This window comes from Eucyclogobius newberryi, unplaced genomic scaffold, assembly GCF_026437365.1.
Source record: "Eucyclogobius newberryi isolate DKJ021-1_F unplaced genomic scaffold, fEucNew1.0.hap1 SCAF_7, whole genome shotgun sequence".
NCBI classification, from domain to species: domain Eukaryota; kingdom Metazoa; phylum Chordata; class Actinopteri; order Gobiiformes; family Gobiidae; genus Eucyclogobius; species Eucyclogobius newberryi.
The window spans coordinates 37,664,616-37,684,258 of NW_027316389.1; the positions used below are offsets into that span (position 1 = coordinate 37,664,616).

The 19,643-nt window shown below is 41.7% G+C and overlaps 1 protein-coding gene across 2 annotated transcripts in view; it reads right to left on the reverse strand.

Moving 5' to 3' along the window:
• wwp2 (WW domain containing E3 ubiquitin protein ligase 2) overlaps positions 1-19,643 on the reverse strand; it is a 68,824-nt gene that overhangs the window by 19,381 nt on the left and 29,800 nt on the right. For both annotated transcript variants that reach the window (XM_072435803.1, XM_072435804.1), the window contains exons 10-16: positions 18,352-18,526; positions 7,297-7,351; positions 6,795-6,876; positions 6,360-6,488; positions 6,198-6,276; positions 5,279-5,350; positions 5,117-5,205 (exon numbers count right to left, since the gene is read on the reverse strand). In XM_072435803.1, the coding sequence (XP_072291904.1) occupies positions 5,117-5,205; positions 5,279-5,350; positions 6,198-6,276; positions 6,360-6,488; positions 6,795-6,876; positions 7,297-7,351; positions 18,352-18,526 (681 nt within the window). The remainder of the gene's footprint in view (positions 1-5,116; positions 5,206-5,278; positions 5,351-6,197; positions 6,277-6,359; positions 6,489-6,794; positions 6,877-7,296; positions 7,352-18,351; positions 18,527-19,643) is intronic.

Sequence of the window (19,643 nt, forward strand, 5' to 3'; positions counted from 1 at the left end):
ATATGAATATTTTTTTACAATGGAACACTCCAGGAGGGATTACAACGAAATTAAAAGGTTTTGTGATTTCTGTCCCGTTTTTGTGATTTTAATGATTTTTTTTCCTGTTGTGTGAAGCACTTTGAATTGCCTTGTATTCGAATTGTGCTATTGTCCAATTTATTAGACGATCCAAAAATACTCGATAATGGGACGGAACATAAAATTGCCTGCTATGCAGATGATGTTCTGTTGTATTTGACCAAACCAGAAATTTCCACAACTAATGTGACGCATTTTTTCCAAAGAAAATTGGTCCAATGTCTGGGTACAAATTGAAAGTACAAAGAACAGAAATTCTCTCTTACTGGCATCCCCCTCTGACCTTGAGAAAGATTTACCCATTTAAATGGCAAACAGAATCTCTTAGATATTTAGGTGTGGTACTTCATAGAGACCTACAGTTCTGGAGAAAAATTATATCCCTCTTTTTACCACTATAAAAAAAGATCTTGAAAAATAGAACCTTATCCCCCGCTTAGGGATCGTCTCAAAATGGGCTGAAGCTGAAAAGACTTAATATTTTTCGTCTCTCTCTGGACGCCCTCCCCCCCTCAAAAGACTTAAGACTGGCTTTACATAAAATTTTACGCGTTGATAAAACGATAGTAGCTTTATAGACCCTGCTCAGCTCTAGTGAACATCTCTGAACATCCTTTGGTATGTTTATCAGTAGAAGTTATGAACTCTCCAAATAATGTCACCTGTCACACATGTTTGTTTACTCAATCCACATGGTCCAGGGAGCGGGGCGGGTGCTCCCTCACACGGGCCACGGCGCGCTGTGATCCCCGCACGGGCCACGGCGCGTTGTGATCCCCGCACGGGCCACGGCGCGCTGTGATCCCCGCACGGGCCACGGCGCGTTGTGATCCCCGCACGGGCCACGGCGCGCCGTGATCTCCCGCACGGGCGAACATGGCGCATCGTGCTCCCCCCTACGCACTCCCCGTGCTCCGCGCCCGCACTAATGTTGGCCTAATGCTCGTTGCAAGTTTTTTAGCATTTCAAAACAATTACTGCCACAACGATGTATTGAAGCTTCAAAGCAACAAAAAGACGAAAAATATTAAGTCTTTTCAGCTTCAACCCATTTTGAGATGATCCCAAGTCAAAGGATTTAAACTATAAAAACTAATGTTTAGCCGAGGTTTCTCCATTTGTTCCAGACTCTTCCGATTTCCATCACCAACCGGCTGTTTGATGAGTGGAATATAGCAATCTCAAGATTTATATGACAAGGGAAAAAACTATTTCTATCTGATTCAGAACTTTACAACTATCAAAAGAAAAAGGAGGCTGAGATTTACCTTCTTTAAAAAAATACTTTATTTCAGCTCAAATCAGAGCGTTGCTGGTGTCACCCAGAATATGAAGCTCAATGGAAAAATATTGAGAGTAATGTTGTGCCGGGGGTTCCTGTGCAGGCCTTACTGGGACATGGCGGACGGTTGAGTTATTTGGGGGAGGTGGAGAACCCTTGGGTGAAATCTGTTCTTACAACATGGAAGGAGCTGATCTAGACATGCAAACTAAACAATTCTGTTAAAATCTTAAATTATGATAAAAATGTCACACCTAACAGCACAGCCTAAAGATTTAAAGTCTGGAAAACAAAAGGCATAAAGGTCTTTTACCAGATTGTAAAGGAGAACCATTTGAAGAGCTTTGATGAGTTGAAAGAATCCTTTGGCTTAGAGAAACAGGACTTTTAAAGGTATTTACAAATAAGGAGTTATTATAATGAAGAAGTCAAAAAGAATGATGACAATCATAGCCCCTTGACTGAAAATATTCATTAAAGTTTATTCATCTGAATTTTCAAGGGGATTAATATCTAAATTATACAAATGTATTAACAATCTGGGCAGTCACTACTGATTACATTAAGGGTCAATGGGAAAGAGAGGGTCACTTTGTTCTGGAGGATGAAGATTGGGAAAGTATATGTACATTTCATTGGAGAACCACAGGATCACATGTTTGGAGGGATTTCTGTTGGAAAAGTGTGTCTGGTTTCTTTATAAACCCATGTCAAAGTGCCCATTACTTACAGGGAAATGCAGACTGTTGGAGAGGATGTGGCAGCAGGAGACAAACCACTATCATGTGTTTTGGGATTGTCCTGTTGTTCACAAGTTTAGGACTGAGATTAACAAAGTCTTACAGGCAATTGATGACATCATCATCCCAATGGATATCAGGACTCTGTATTTGGGCCTCAGGACTCTGTATTTGGGCCTCAGGACTCTGTATTTGGGCCTCAGGACTCTGTATTTGGGCCTCGGGACTCTGTATTTGGGCCTCAGGACTCTGTATTTGGGCCTCAGGACTCCTGTCATGGTCACAACAAGCAGCTCTCTCTGGAGCATCCTACCGGCAGCAGCGAAAAGGCCCTCCCACAAAATGCAACGACAATCAAGGACTGGACTGGCATTATAATGGACATTCGTAATTTGGAAAAAAAATCACATTCAGACTCAATTTGAAAATGGACAACTTTGACAGAGAGTGGGCAAAGTGGGACATTTGCTTGGGTTCATTTGTGTTTTAGGTTTTATTGATTTGTAGGATGCCTTTTGATTTATGTCATTCTCTCTCTGGTCTCGTTTTGTTTTTTCATGTTTTTATTTATTTTCTGTTCAATGTCACCCCACGCATTGTTCTCTTTGACTTTGATATTTTTCAATCACATTTTATCACAAGTGTCATTTTACCCAGTGTCTCTCGAGTGTGTGTCCATCATCCACTTCACACTCCTGGGCCTGAGTCAGCTCACACTGTACAGCAGCAACAACTGGTGCTGTGAGGAAACACGCTTTCCCCGCTCAAGTAATTAATTCAAGGCAAATAGAGCCCCCTCCCTCTTTAAATAACGCGGCAGAACACGGGCAGAAACAGTTTTTTAGGGTTGAGCATAGCGTTATAACACTAGCACGAAGCAGTCATATCCAGTTTTACAGAGTACTTCAAAACAACAAAATGAAGACTAGTACCATTCTTAACGGTCAAAATGCATTGGATACAGATTGATATACTTAAATTTCAAGCTTTTTCCAGCACTCTTGGTTGCAAAAGCACTTTTCTAACCTTGAAAAGAAGAAGATTCAAGCATTTTAAGCACCTGTACAAACCCAGAATTCATGGAAAGGTGTTGCTCTACCAGGGAGCAATGTTTTCTTTCTATTCTTAAGTCATAAAACCTTATCAGTGGTGGCTTTAACCTCTATGTTCAGCCCACTTTAAATTGCAAGCAGTGATCACATCACAATCCTTGCGACTGCGGAACACTTCAGTGGGAGTCCACTAAACCTGACTTTACATGTTTTTAAAAATGACGATGAGGTGTCACGATGGAGATAATTGTTTCTATCCATTATACTTTAGCCACATAGTTATGTCAAGGCCATCAAAATACACAAACGCCTGGTTCCTTCGAAAAATGAATTCAATTCAATACATTAGAGCAGTTTAAATCCTTGTTAAAAACCTACCTTTTCTCTCTGACCTCTTAACATGAACTGAGCTGAGTTATTATTTTTAGTAACTTCATGTGTATTTTAATTGTTTGTATATTGCACTTTTCTGGGCTTTTAAAGTTGTAAGAGTGCTTTATAAATAATCCTTGACATTGACATTATGACCACACCCTGAGACTTATGCAAATTGCTCCCAGATATGTCCTGATGATTTCGATGAAAGATTATGATGAGTGACTTTTTCATTATTGTATTTGACTTCTTGTAGGGTTTAGGGGTCATAATAATGTCCTATTTTCATTTGTCTACATTGGCATTCTCCTGGTCAGAGCTCCCATTGCAGCTATGTAAATCCATTTTTGAGGTGGCGCTACATAGCAGTCTTTCAATATTTTTTGCGCTCAATTTGGTCTGTTCAAAGCTGACAGTGTTTGTATTTTGTTTATTTTTCCAATATTGTGATTTTGTTGAAAATTCAACATGGCCACGCCCAGTGTTCTATTTAAAATCAAATAGATTTAATTAAACATGGGTTTTGCACATTTTAACTAAGTTTGAAGTGGTGAAGTGGTTGATTCTTTTCCCCCTCTCAAAATTTTAGGAAAGTTTATTTGTAGAGCACTATTCATACTCCAGGCAATTCAAAGTGCTTCACAACAGGAAATAAATTCATTAAAATCACAAAGACATGACAGAAATCACAAAACAGTTTAAGACCGAAAAGAGAAGAGTGCAAAGATAATCCTTACAGTCATATGCACAACTAAACAAAACTGTTTTTAGTTTAGATTTGAACATTGTCAGAGTAGAACCTGCCTCACATCTTCAGGTAGAATGTTCCAGACTTAAAGGTCCCATAACATGCAAAATCGACTTTTCAGAGCTTTTAACCTTCTTACATTGCTATTTGTGCTTCATATATGTCCAGAGTGTTTTTTGATTGATTCCCGCAGTGTTTAGCTTTAGTACAGACTATCTCCTTTCCTCCAATCTCCAAACTGACGGGCGGTGGGGCAAGACCGCGTCATAACCACAGGCACGCGTCATTACCTAGTCCTGACTCTGGCACCAACAAGAGGCTGGTCCATGTCAGGCTATAAATAATAATAAATAATAAAACAGCAAGAAATTTGCCAGGAAAGTTGTTTCTCTGTACGGTCACCTCGTATAGAAAGTATAGGAAGTAAACAACAAACCAGTGATAAACAGAATTTATTATTAGTTAACTACAGACAAAACAAAATGAGAAGAAAAAACTCAAGAGACTGATTTTGAGTGTATGAATGAAGATAATTGTGTGAGAAAATGGTGGACAGTATGGACAGACACCTTTAGAGCAGTGTGCACACAGACTAACAACAAGACAATGAGGCCCACCACCGCTGCTACCACCAACACAGGACACAGGACGCAGACACCCCCAGCATCCTGTCCGTGGTTCTACCCTGTGGTAGAACAGCATGAGGTCACCTACCATAGGGTAAAACCACTGACGAGACACCGGAGACAGAGACACAATGCCAAAACCAAAGAAACATGAGGACACAAAAAGGACACAAAAAGGAATCGGAGCACAGACACACACAGGGCAGACTGACCTGGCGATGCCTCCGTAATCCAGTCCCTCCTCGCCGCGCATTATGATGTAGAGTCTACGCCGAAGGTCGTACGGCTTCACGTTCATGATCTACCACACACACAGTCACACGCTGACCACCGACAATAGAACGTACGTGTGCTCTTCAGTGCGCTTTACTCACCTGCTGGAAGGAATCCTCAAAGAGCGTCTGCCTGGACACTGAGATCTTGACGTGGCTCGGTAATGCGTTGGACTGGACACAGGTACACGCGGTCATTGTCAATACTACATATGGCAGGAGTAGTTTGTACACAGCTGATGGTATATCTATAATTTCTTAACAAAGCCTCTTTGAGAGCATTGATATTGAGGAATAACTAATTGAGATTTTTCTTTGAGAAAACATTGAGGAATAACTAAATGCAAGTACAAAACATATGTACCGGCCAGAACACTAACTGCGAGTCATGGTGCGTTCAGACGTTTCTATGCCTACGCTGCCGAGCATTGTTGCAGTGGATTTCAAGCATTTGGCCAAGTGCGTCTTGACCAATGCCAAAATTGGAAAATGTTAACTTTTGGCAACATTCATGGCGCGTCAACCAATCAGAGTTTGTTCAGAGTAGCAGTTATAGCTCTGAATAGTCACTGCATATGGCAACGAGACGCCTCCAGCGTCTGCCGTCGAAAACAGACACGTCCAACAAGAGGCGGACGCCGCCATCTGAACCTAGCTTAACTGTATAACAATACAGTCTTTCATTTAGTGCTATTGAGAATGTTTATTTCCAAAACTAATCTAAGTACATTGTGGTATCAGACATTAGGCTTCAAACTGCGCAGAATAAGTGAGTGTAAATATCAAAACTTAAACACTAGTCAATACTAAATCTACTATCAAAGTTCTACTGTCAAAGTTCTGTGTAAAAGAAAAGTGATAAATAATTGTAAAATAAACATGGGGCACAAAAATGTTTTAGTCCTATGTGACGTTTATTCACTATAATATAATACATATAAAACATTAAAAAATACAGTCTAAAGCAAGTATTTATTGTGATCATATTAAGTATTGTCCCAGCATTGGATGTAATACGTACGTGGCACAAGAAGCGAAACTGGTGGTATTTCCACCTGAAGCTCCGGTCATATGCCCTTGGGGACCCGCCCTCACGAGATCTGCACAGACAGACCAAAGTCAGCTTCAGCCCGTCCCACCACAGACTGGGAAAGAGACAGTGAGTAAAGTGCAAGTGAATCACCCTGACTCAAAGCCAGGCCGAGGGTCTTTGAAAGTTGTGGTGCGTGAGTTATGGTCCACAAAATAACGAACTCCTTCAGGAGTGTATTTCATCTCCCAGCCCGGGGGCAGGGGATGCTCCTTAACCAACCTGCAACACACAAAAAGCACACACACGTGTTTGAGACGTGTCAAAGTATGGAGCAATGTCACATAAGAGCTAAACGTCATTACAGAAATGATAATATCTAATATATTAATATTAGAAGTGATCTGGCCAACAACTATTATAACTTTTATTAGAGGAGCACGCCTGAAACACATGAAACAATATTGTTATTTGAGACGTGCTGAAGTGCAACTAGAGTCAGAACAGATCATTATTCAAACGTCTTTCAGCCTGGACCTGGATAGACAGACCGACACAAGCGCCTAACACTGGAGTGGAGATGCTCACCCTTGGGTTCGTGGGTCGTCCCACTGCGTGGTGCGCGTGTTGTGGTTGACGAAGTACATTCTGCCATTGTCCTGGCGCTTCTCTGTGAACACAATCAACAATTCTTAAACCAAAGCTGGAAGCATCTCCAAAACTAAACTGAGCTTCAGGCAGGAGTGGGGCCCCTCCCTCTGCTGCTCGGACATCTTTTTCTCATTAACAGCTGTGTGTTGAGGGCTCAGAAGCAGTAGTGCTCCTTCTCCTCCCCCATCCTAAATCTACCACACTCACAGTCTCAAACATGGGACAGTCACTCTCTTGTGTGGAGGAGAAAACCACTAGACATCTAGATACTGCAATGTCCAGACATTCGCTACAAATAAATGAGTGAATGAGGGATGACACCAACTCCCTGTACACAACACACAGCGCTCACGCACGCAGCGCTCACACACTACACTACAGGAGCGTGGAGATGGTTCAAATCCCTGTGTACTTTGTGATGCTCAGGGTCAGGACTCACCCCAGCCTGGAGGAAGTGGGCCCAGAGGGTCATTTTCCACCGGTGCTCCAGAAGGCTGCAACAAGAACACAGACACAAGTCCAGTTAGCCCAGAACGCAGTCGGGGCAGTGTTTCTGTCCTCTTTGGCTGAAAGGTTCCATTTGGGGCAGTGGAGGTGGGTCCAAGGTCCTCCACTGAGGAGTAGCTGCAGGCAAATGAGGACTGCGCTTCTCCACAGCGCTGTATGCCCTCCAAAAACAGCAGCCTGGCAGTAGGAGGATAAAACAACAGTGCTGTCCCTTTGAGCCCAAACCCCACCCCTACTGCCCCCCACCCCCACCCCCTCATGGTGGCACGGCAGCTTCATGCGGCACTGTGAAAGTAGGCAAGGAGGTGTGATGTCTGAGGGAACTGAGGGAACATTCATGCAGCTCACAGACTGGACTGCCCCCACGCCCCCCCACGCCCCACACCCACACCTCAGCGCCCCCGCCCCTGCCCAGACAAAAGGCACCTTTATTCACCCTGGGCCTGGAAATGACTACCAGTTTACGGAGCCTGCACTGGTCTGTACACACAGGGGAAAAGTGTGGAAAGTTTACAAGCAGCACACAGTGGTCCAGTGTGCAGTGTCCTGCGCTGGAATATACAAACACATGCAAACATTGAGTGGAAACACAGTCAAAAGAGGCTTGTTAGGAAAAGTCAACTCAGATGAGTTCCAAGTTTGTATAAAAGTGAGCAGCCATCTTTAGCATAACATCTCAACAAGGCTTAAATGTTCATGAGGCTAGTCACAGAAGATATGAATTATTCTTTAGTAAATCACTCAATAAAAGATGGTTATAGTTGGTATAAAAAGAGCAATTTTGTCATTTTTCTTTGTTACTATTGCAAATTCTGCTGATGATGAAGGTAAAGGAACCACAAAGAGCCACCACACGATGAAGAACGAGGACACATCAAGTCAGACAGAAGAGTTTTGTGCAGGTAAGTGCTGGGACTAGAACAGTGGCTGTAGTCATGTTGTCATGGAAAGTGTGAGGAGCAGGAGTGGCAGCACAGGGTTAAGGCGCCCCACCCAGACTGCTTCACTCTGACTAAAAAAGGCAAAGGGAGCATATAATGATATAAAGACATGATGACTTCATCCTGGCCAGAATTTTGCAGCTTTGAGCCGCCTCAGTAGAAAGCTGGGCACAGAGAAGAGAAGGCACAGAGGCAGGGAAAGAGTGCTAACAGTGCCAGTGTTGGCATGTCGCTGTAAAATAAAGGTTAGGTGTTAGAGATCTACATGGAATAGTCCACAAAGGCCTTGTCTGCAGGCCAAACCACCATGACAGGTGAAGGCAAGCATTGTAGTGAAAAAACACTACAGGACGCACTATATGACGGCCACTATATATACTTATATATGACAGTTCCACTTTTTTTATTATTTTACATTGGGAAACACATTTTGCTGCTACTTAACATATAGTTGAAGGTTTTCACAAAAAGTTAACCAAACTTTCCATGAACAATCCAAACATTTTAATAGAGCTCACATTCAGATGTTTTCACTTCACGGTGACAGGTCCTTTCCTCAAACACTAAATAACATATCCAATGCAACAATTGAATGATATGTACTTTATATCCAATAATCCATTTTATGTAGCATAAACATAAGCAATTGTTGGCATTTTATACATAAAATCTCCAGTCCGAGTAGAACCACAGTGACTAACTGTCAGATCAACCTGTTCTGAGACAACGGATGGAAACTAGCCTGTGGCAATGAAATTTCCCCATGTGGGACAATAAAGGAATATCTTATCTTATCTTATCTTATCTTATCTTATCTTATTTACACATGTATCATATGAAATAAAACATATATTTTTATACTTGAAGTTCACAAGTTGTAACAAAGCCACCATTCTGTGGTTAGAGGTGTGTATGAAAGGCCGTCAGAGCTGTGTGTGGAGGTGACTACACAGGCCTGATTCAGCCCCGCAGAGCCCCGCCCCTTAGAGCCCCGCCCCTCAGAGCCCAGAGTGTGCGTGGGCAGTGTGTGTGAGTGAACGTGTGAGTGAACATGTGAGTGAAAGTGTGAGTGAACGTGTGAGTGAAAGTGTGAGTGAATGTGTAAGTGAACGTGTGAATGAAAGTGTGAGTGAACGTGTGAGTGAAAGTGTGAGTGAACGTGTGAATGAAAGTGTGAGTGAAAGTGTGAGTGAATGTGTGAGTGAAAGTGTGAGTGAAAGTGTGAGTGAAAGTGTGAGTGAAAGTGTGAGTGAATGTGTGAGTGAAAGTGTGAGTGAATGTGTGAGTGAAAGTGTGAGTGAAAGTGTGAGTGAATGTGTGAGTGAAAGTGTGAGTGAAAGTGTGAGTGAAAGTGTGAGTGAACGTGTGAATGAAAGTGTGAATGAAAGTGTGAGTGAAAGTGTGAGTGAATGTGTGAGTGAAAGTGTGAGTGAAAGTGTGAGTGAATGTGTGAGTGAAAGTGTGAGTGAAAGTGTGAGTGAACGTGTGAATGAAAGTGTGAGTGAAAGTGTGAGTGAATGTGTGAGTGAAAGTGTGAGTGAAAGTGTGAGTGAATGTGTGAGTGAAAGTGTGAGTGAAAGTGTGAGTGAAAGTGTGAGTGAAAGTGTGAGTGAACGTGTGAATGAAAGTGTGAGTGAAAGTGTGAGTGAAAGTGTGAGTGAATGTGTGAGTGAAAGTGTGAGTGAATGTGTGAATGAAAGTGTGAGTGAAAGTGTGAGTGAATGTGTTTGAGTGAACGTGTGAGTGAATGTGTGAGTGAACGTGTGAATGAAAGTGTGAGTGAACGTGTGAGTGAACGTGTGAGTGAATGTGTGAATGAAAGTGTGAGTGAAAGTGTGAGTGAACGTGTGAGTGAATGTGTGAGTGAACGTGTGAATGAAAGTGTGAGTGAAAGTGTGAGTGAACGTGTGAGTGAATGTGTGAGTGAATGTGTGAGTGAACGTGTGAATGAAAGTGTGAGTGAACGTGTGAGTGAACGTGTGAGTGAATGTGTGAGTGAAAGTGTGAGTGAACGTGTGAGTGAAAGTGTGAGTGAAAGTGTGAGTGAAAGTGTGAGTGAACGTGTGAGTGAACGAGTGAGTGAATGAATGTGTGAGTGGTTCCTTGATGAAGTGCTTTGAGTGCCTTGAAGGTAGAAAAGTGCTATTTAAATGTGACAATTTTGGGTGTGTGTGGGATTGTTATCTGTGGTGGGAATATAGAGTCCGATAAGATTGTAGTTAGTGTTTGTGTGTCAGTCCCTTGTGGCCTCTTAACCTCCTTCACTAGTCATGTGCAGCGAGGAAAATGTGACGCCTGGCCTCAACATTACGGCCTGTTAGGATGCTGTGCAGTGTGCATGCATACTACATACATACATACTACATGCATACATACTACATGCATACTACATGCATACATACTACATGCATACATACTACATGCATACATACTACATACATACATACTACATGCATACATACTAAATGCATACATACTACATACATACATACTACATACATACATACTACATGCATACATACTACATGCATACATACTACATGCATACATACTACATGCATACATACTAAATGCATACATACTACATGCAGACATACTACATACATACATACTACATGCATACATACTACATGCATACATACTACATGCATACTACATACATACTACATGCACATTACATACATACTACATACATATTACATACATACTACATGCATACATACTACATACATACATACTACATGTATGCATGTAGTATGTATACATACTACATGCATACATACATACATACGTACATACTACATGCATGCATACTATATGCATACTACATACATATTACATACATACTACATGCATACATACTACATACATACATACTACATGCATACATACATACTACATGCATACATACTACATGCATACTACATACATATTACATACACACTACATACATACTACATGCACATTACTTACATATTACATAATACTACATACATACTACATACATACATATTACATACATACTACATACATACCAGGCCGCGAAATAGACGGGGGCCCGGGGCCCGTAAGTAGTCAAATCGGCGGCGGGACCTGGGTTTGAATTAGGAGGGGGCCCACCGTGCCCCTGTATCTAAATTCCTCGAAAAAAAAATTAAGATTTAACTAGTAATTTGGCCATATTCAGGGCATTTTCATCGCTTAAGTTTCGTTTTGACAGACATGCCCACTTGGCAGTCTTCTCGCTTCTCATTGGCCGAGCGGTGTCTGTGATCTAATTTCGATGAAAACGGGGCATCTGAGCTGCGTTCGGTCTTGTTTCGGAAGTACTCGGAAATGCCCAGTCTAATTTTGCCCCAAACGTGATATCTAGGTTGGTGGGCGTCAATCTACTCAGTCCAACAATTCAGTCTTTTTAAAGTTGTTTGCAACAAAAGCTGTGTCAATGTGGAAGTATCCGAGTTCTTTACATGTATCAATCAAGACTCTCGACTTCAGGGTATGACGTCACTGTAGACGTCATATTAGTTATTCTTGAAAAATACCGTTTTACCCTCAAAATCCCAAGAAACGAGGAGCAATAGATGAGCAAACACAGAGATCAAAGATAAAAAAGTCAGGAACGGCTGGAGCACACATGAAGCTGAACAATGCATTTCAGACAATATGGATGAGCTGCAGACACTGAAAGAATATTGTCCGTAAGACTTTGTTGATCTCAGTCCAAAACTTGTGAACAACAGGACAATCCCAAAACACATGGTAGTGGTTTGTCTCCTGCTGCCACATCCTCTCCAACAGTCTGCATTTCCCTGTGAGTAATGGGCACTTTGACATGGGCTTATGAAGAAACCAGACACACTTTACCAACAGAATTCCCTCCAAACATGTGATCCTGTGGTTTCTCACACAGATCTTCAGTGTGTCATTATTCCTCACACAGATCTTCAGTGTGTCATTATTCCTCACACAGATCTTCAGTGTGTCATTATTCCTCACACAGATCTTCAGTGTGTCATTGTTCCTCACACAGATCTTCAGTGTGTCATTGTTCCTCACACAGATCTTCAGTGTGTCATTGTTCCTCACACAGATCTTCAGTGTGTCATTATTCCTCACACAGATCTTCAGTGTGTCATTGTTCCTCACACAGATCTTCAGTGTGTCATTGTTCCTCACACAGATCTTCAGTGTGTCATTATTCCTCACACAGATCTTCATTGTGTCATTGTTCCTCACACAGATCTTCAGTGTGTCATTATTTCTCACACAGATCTTCAGTGTGTCATTGTTCCTCACACAGATCTTCAGTGTGTCATTGTTCCTCACACAGATCTTCAGTGTGTCATTATTCCTCACAGATCTTCAGTGTGTCATTGTTCCTCACACAGATCTTCAGTGTGTCATTGTTCCTCATACAGATCTTCAGCGTGTCTTTGTTCCTCACTGTAACACTAACTTAAGAGCTTATTTATCAAGTATGAGTATGAGCATTTACTAGTATTTATAAGGCTGAGTATGAATAACACACATGTGAATGTCAGAAGTTACTAAGTTCGGCCACAGGGGCTTGTGGGGAATGAAAAAAAGTAATAACACAGAAGGACGTTACAGTATAAATTGTATTAATATAAATAAACAATATATAAACAAATATTCAAAACAACAAAAAGGTTTCCAGCAAAGTTCAGTTTCTATGTGTTCTTAAATTCAGTTTGTAGGATTTCAAAAAAAGGGAATATATTCCGAGTGAAAGGCAAAAAAATAATCCAATTTAGGGTGTCCGTATCCGGGGGAAAAAACAAAGAGTGATCCTACCAGATTCGCAGTTCACTTGGGTCGCTCGCCACCTCATTGAGTCTTGGAATTATCTGTAAACGATTCGGTTAGTTTCGAGACGTTTTCTACAGTTCAAAACCAGAAGTTTCAGTCCACAGCCGGAGCAGGAAGCGGAAATGGCTTGGTGGTCCGGCCATTTTTATTCTAGCGCCCCTTGTGGTTGGGCCAATGAAAATGTAAGGGGGAAATGTCTATCATTAAGAGCCGAATTTGAGACATGGGTTACATCACACAGATCTTCAGCGTGTCGTCGTTTCTCACACAGATCTTCAGCCTGTCGTTTCTCACAGATCTTCAGCGTGTCGTTATTCCTCACACAGATCTTCAGCGTGTCGTTATTCCTCACACAGATCTTCAGCGTGTCGTTATTCCTCACACAGATCTTCAGCGTGTCGTTATTCCTCACAGATCTTCAGCGTGTCGTTATTCCTCACACAGATCTTCAGTGTCATTATTCCTCACACAGATCTTCAGCGTGTCGTTATTCCTCACACAGATCTTCAGCGTGTCGTTATTCCTCACACAGATCTTCAGCGTGTCGTTATTCCTCACACAGATCTTCAGCGTGTCATTGTTCCTCACACAGATCTTCAGTGTGTCATTATTCCTCACACAGATCGTTAGTGTGTCGTTATTCCTCACACAGATCTTCAGCGTGTCATTATTCCTCACACAGATCTTCAGCGTGTCGTTATTCCTCACACAGATCTTCAGCGTGTCGTTCCTCACACAGATCTTCAGTGTGTCATTATTCCTCACACAGATCTTCAGTGTGTCATTATTCCTCACACAGATCGTTAGTGTGTCATTGTTCCTCACCCAGATCTTCAGCGTGTCATTGTTCCTCACCCAGATCTTCAGCGTGTCATTATTCCTCACACAGATCTTCAGCGTGTCGTTATTCCCCACACAGATCTTCAGTGTGTCATTATTCCTCACACAGATCTTCAGTGTGTCATTATTCCTCACACAGATCTTCAGAGTTGTTATTCCTCACACAGATCTTCAGCGTGTCGTTATTCCTCACACAGATCTTCAGTGTGTCATTATTCCTCACACAGATCGTTAGTGTGTCGTTATTCCTCACACAGATCTTCAGCGTGTCATTATTCCTCACACAGATCTTCAGTGTGTCGTTATTCCTCACACAGATCTTCAGTGTGTCATTATTCCTCACACAGATCGTTAGTGTGTCGTTATTCCTCACACAGATCTTCAGCGTGTCATTATTCCTCACACAGATCTTCAGCGTGTCGTTATTCCTCACACAGATCTTCAGCGTGTCGTTCCTCACACAGATCTTCAGTGTGTCATTATTCCTCACACAGATCTTCAGTGTGTCATTATTCCTCACACAGATCGTTAGTGTGTCATTGTTCCTCACACAGATCTTCAGCGTGTCATTATTCCTCACACAGATCTTCAGTGTGTCATTATTCCTCACACAGATCTTCAGTGTGTCATTATTCCTCACACAGATCTTCAGTGTTGTTATTCCTCACACTGATCTTCAGTGTGTCATTGTTCCTCACACAGATCTTCAGTGTGCCATTGTTCCTCACAGGGTTCAGATCTGGAGTACATTAGTTTCTTCTTCACTGCAGACGTTTACTCGATGCCAATGATTTAACACTTCTCAAACACACTGACATCTTTTCGATGACCATGGGATTTGTCTTTCCGCTCACTGCATCAGTCGGGTTTGAATACTGAGAGATAATCACCTACAGCAGGTCTTCAGCAGGAGGAGACGACCTACTGGAGGTGACTGGTTCAATCCCAGGGGAGCTCTAGCACTTTTGTGATTCTCTTCTCAGCTTCAGCACAGCCACAGCCTGTGAGCTGCAGCCTCGCACTGGGATCTCCTGTCTGTGACCTGGCCTAAACCCTTTGTGGAGACAGTTATGGAGACCAAGTTATATGCTGCATTTAAGAGAATTCAACATACTTTGGGGGAAATGTGCTGCACATAGCCCTGGTATAGCTACGGATGTATTATTTCATTATTTTTTTTTATTTTTTTTTTAAGTTTGGACAGTGTAGAACATCTTTATATATTCCAAACTGTTCCAAGGTATATATTAAAATATACTTTATTTTTAGAGACAGAGGAAGCACAGCAATTTTTGGAGGGAGGAAATATTAAACTTATCTGGGCATAACATTTGTACATAACAGAGGGCATTTGGCAGGGTTTTCTAGTCCTTAAAGTCAAATTCCTTGCTCACGCCAGTTTGGTCTGTGTCGCACTGTGAATTGAGTTCTTTACATGTATCAATCAAGACTCTCGACTTTCGGGTATGACGTCACTGTAGACGTCATATTAGTTATTCTTGAAAAATACCGTTTTACCCACAAAATCCCAAGAAACGAGGAGCAATAGATGAGCAAACACAGAGATCAAAGATAAAAAAGTCAGGAACGGCTGGAGCACACATGAAGCTGAACAATGCATTTCAGACAATATGGATGAGCTGCAGACACTGAAAGAATATTGTCCGTAAGACTTTGTTGATCTCAGTCCTAAACTTGTGAACAACAGGACAATCCCAAAACACATGGTAGTGGTTTGTCTCCTGCTGCCACATCCTCTCCAACAGTCTGCATTTCCCTGTGAGTAATGGGCACTTTGACATGGGCTTATGAAGAAACCAGACACACTTATCCAACAGAATTCATGTGATCCTGTGGTTCTCTTTCCCATTGACCCTTAATGTAAACAGTAGTGACTGTCCAGATTGTGAATACATTTGTATAATTTAGATATTAATCTCTTGAAACCCTTGAAAGTTCTGATTTAAAAAAGCTTTAATAAATATTTCAGTCAAAGGGCAATGATGGTCATCATTCCTTTTTATTTCTTGGTTATAATAACTCCTTATTTGTAAACACCTATTAAAGTCCTGTTTCTCTAAGCCAAATAATTCTTTCAACTCATCAAAGCTCTTCAGATGATTCTCCTTTACAATCTGGTAAAAGACCTTTATACCTTTTGTTGTCCAGACTTTAAATCTCGAATCTGTGCTGTTAAGTGTGACATTTTGATTTTGTAAGACAACCAATTTAAGATTAACATGTTTGTCTAGTTTTACGTTTTTTGTGACTCGCAAAAAATGACTCAGCCGTCTGTCATCTGCCAGTAAGGCCTCTACAGGAACTCCACACCGGCATAACATTACTCTCAATATTTTTACATTGAGCTTCATATTCTGGGTCACACCAGAAAAGCTCTGATCTGAGCTGAAATAAAGTACTTTTTCAGAAAGAGCAAACCCCAGCCTCCTCTTTCTCAATAAGATTCAAGGTTTCTTGTCTTGTCATACAAATCTTGAGATTGTTTTATTCCACTCATCAAACAGCCGGTTGGGGATGGAAATCAGAGTCTGAAATAGAGACATTTTTTATAGTTTCAATCCTTTGACTTAGAGTTAAGAGTCCATTTTTCAATGTTTCTTTATAGTGGAGAAAAGAGGAGTATACTTTGATTTGATTGTTGATAGTTCTTTATGGAGGAGCAAGGAGGGGGGCGCCAGTGAGAGAGAATTCCAGTATTTTGTACATTCAATTTGAATCCAGACATTGGACCAATATCATGAAGGAAATGCGTCATCATAAATTGGTTTCAATTGTCTAATATATTGGGCCAATGGTTCAAGCAGGGTTCGGTCATGGCAGATGAATTGAAAGTGTCCAAAAAAAGATTGTATTTCTCCTTCTTTCTTTCCCCGAGGTTTTGGTGAAACATTTTTTTTGTTGAAGGATTCACATATTGATTGATAACAGCCAATCATACATTAAGATTGTAAGCTTTTTCTCTCCAAGATTCAAATGGGGCAATTGTTAATCATTAAAAGACTTGTCACAGTTGTGGTTTAACCTGTTGTGTCCAAATCCTGTGTCAGTGTTGGTCAGTGGAGCCTCTCAGTTCTGTTCTCCAGCGCCCCCTGTCTGTGAGCTGCACTGACACTGGACTGTGTGGACTCATGTTTTATGTTGCTTCTAAAAGAATTCAACAGAAATGTGGAGAGTTCATCAGATTTTTGTGCTCGTAGCTCTGTGAATAAGAGGCAGATTTCCCTCAAATAAAGACTGGCTGAATATGGGATGTAGAACTTCTCTCTAGGTTCCACATTAAGTTGGAGCTATATGCTCTTAATACTCAGGTGGTGGTCAGTCAGTGGTCTCTTTATTCTTGCTGCAGCAATAAGACTCTACAGTTTGAGTTTATTGTAGCCAAACGTTACTTATGTAGTGCAGATAGTGGAAGACTGTAAACCAATGAGAGTGGCGCATGAACCTGAGCAGTGGTGAATCACAGTGTGTGTCAGCAGCGCCCAGAGGCAGAGGAGGAAACTATCCCCCCGCAGCCCCCCTCAACTCACCTTCTGTTTCTATGTCAAGACAAACCGACAAAAAAACATTCTAGTTAAATTAGTTTTACTTGTTGTTGTGTTTCACCTTAAAAGACAACTCAGAGGCCGACAAGCTCTGTGCTATCTATGGACCACAATGTCATTATATAAATCCACAAAAATATATCTAAAACTTTGTAATACAACATTAATTTAGAGCTTTGCAGGTAAAGTTTCAGAACTAGATTTTTAGTTAAATTTATCTGGAAAATGGAATATGAAATATTAAAGTTATTAGTTACCACATAACTCATTAGTCCCTATTAGCACAGCTTGAGGTTAAGTTATACTTTAATAATCCGTCGTGAGGGAAAAGCTCATTCCAGCCTGGTCATAGAACCTGCAAACTTCTTACAATGATTAAAAAAAATAAGCCTATTTTTCCACAGTTTGAAAAATTTGGTTTATAATATGACTTACTGGTTGGATATGAGCAGACGATGTAGCTTAAGTAGAAGTTATTTCACAACTGTTACCTAGCAACCACACTGTACACAAGAGCCAAAATCCCTATGAAGTACACAGTAGTTATGATTTGACAAATAATAATATTATTATGTACCGTACCTTGATTAGCTGATTTGATTTTAATGTCAAAACCCTTTAAAAACTATAACTTGACTGGTGTAAAACTATGATAAATATTTAGCACAAGTTCTATCCCACCAAACAAAGTTATACGTTATAATTTAAAAAAAAAACATGAGAACCTGTCATATGCCTTTGAAGCACTTGAATGATCCGAGGCAGAGACACATTCCTTGGTTTCCCTTGGGTTGGACCTGGTTGTTGTACCTGATAAAGAAAGCGCTGGCTGAAGTGCTGCATGGCTCCCTCCAGCTGGCTGCGATGGCTCTGCCACTGCTGGTAGCTCCGCACAGATTCGGCGGTGGGCCTCTGCCATGTGGTGGTCCGCGTGTTGTGGTCCACATAGTAGAACCTGCCTCTTTGGTCCACTCGCTTTTCCCAGCTATTAAAACAAATGAAATGCTGAGAATGGTTTGCATTAGAAGTCACACAAGTCTGACAGATAACAGATCCACTTAGGTCTATGCAAAAATTATACCATTTGAAAGCCATTTGAAAGCCAAAACAGTCGATTGTACAAAGAAAGCAGAACACTTTACTCCTATTAACTGTATACAACCATTTTTATCATACTGTATTCTACAGACTACAGAGACTACAGCGCATGGTGCGCTCTGCTGAGAAGGTGATCAGCTGCAGACTTCCATCTCTCACGTACAGGTCCTGCACCTGTACGTCTCCAGGACTCTGGGACAAACAGGTCAGATCACAGCTGATCCTTCTCACTCTGGAAACGGACTATTTGATCCACTCCTCTGGCAGGAGGCCACTCCCCTCAGGCAGGAGGCCACTCCCCTCAGGCAGGAGGCCACTCCCCTCAGGCAGGAGCCTACGGTCCATTCGGACTAGAATGTCACAACAGTTTCTTTCCCTCTGCTGTTGGACTCATGAACACTTCTTAAACACTGTCACTTTAACCATCATTTCATCACTTAGCACTACATCTGTAAATTCAACTCTAAATTTGTCTACATATTAAGCCTAATTTTTGACCATTTTTGACTTATATTTGTTCATTGTTTTATGTTGCACCGAATCACCAAAGCAAGTTCCTATGTTTGAGAATTCTGGTAATTGACAATGGCAATAAACCTTTTCTGATTCTGATGTTTTGTACCATTTCCTCTAGTGTTTTGCAATGATAAGGTTAAAGTACACCGATTGTCCCCATACGGAATTGTGTCCTCTTCCTTTGACTGATCCTTTAAAGTTGGGCAGCCTGCAGTGGCAAGTGCCACAGCGAAGCGCCCATTCATCTTAGCTGGGTGTGTAGCCAAGGACACTGACTGCAGAGCTTTGTGCGCTCTGCTGAGCGGGCCATTGGCTGCAGCCTCCAAACACTCCAGGACCTGTGCGCGTGCAGGACCTGTGCGTGTCCAGGACCTGTGCGTGTCCAGGACCTGAAAGTGTGCAGGACCTGAAAGTGTGCAGGACCTGAAAGTGTGCAGGACCTGAAAGTGTGCAGGACCTGAAAGTGTGCAGGACCTGAAAGTGTGCAG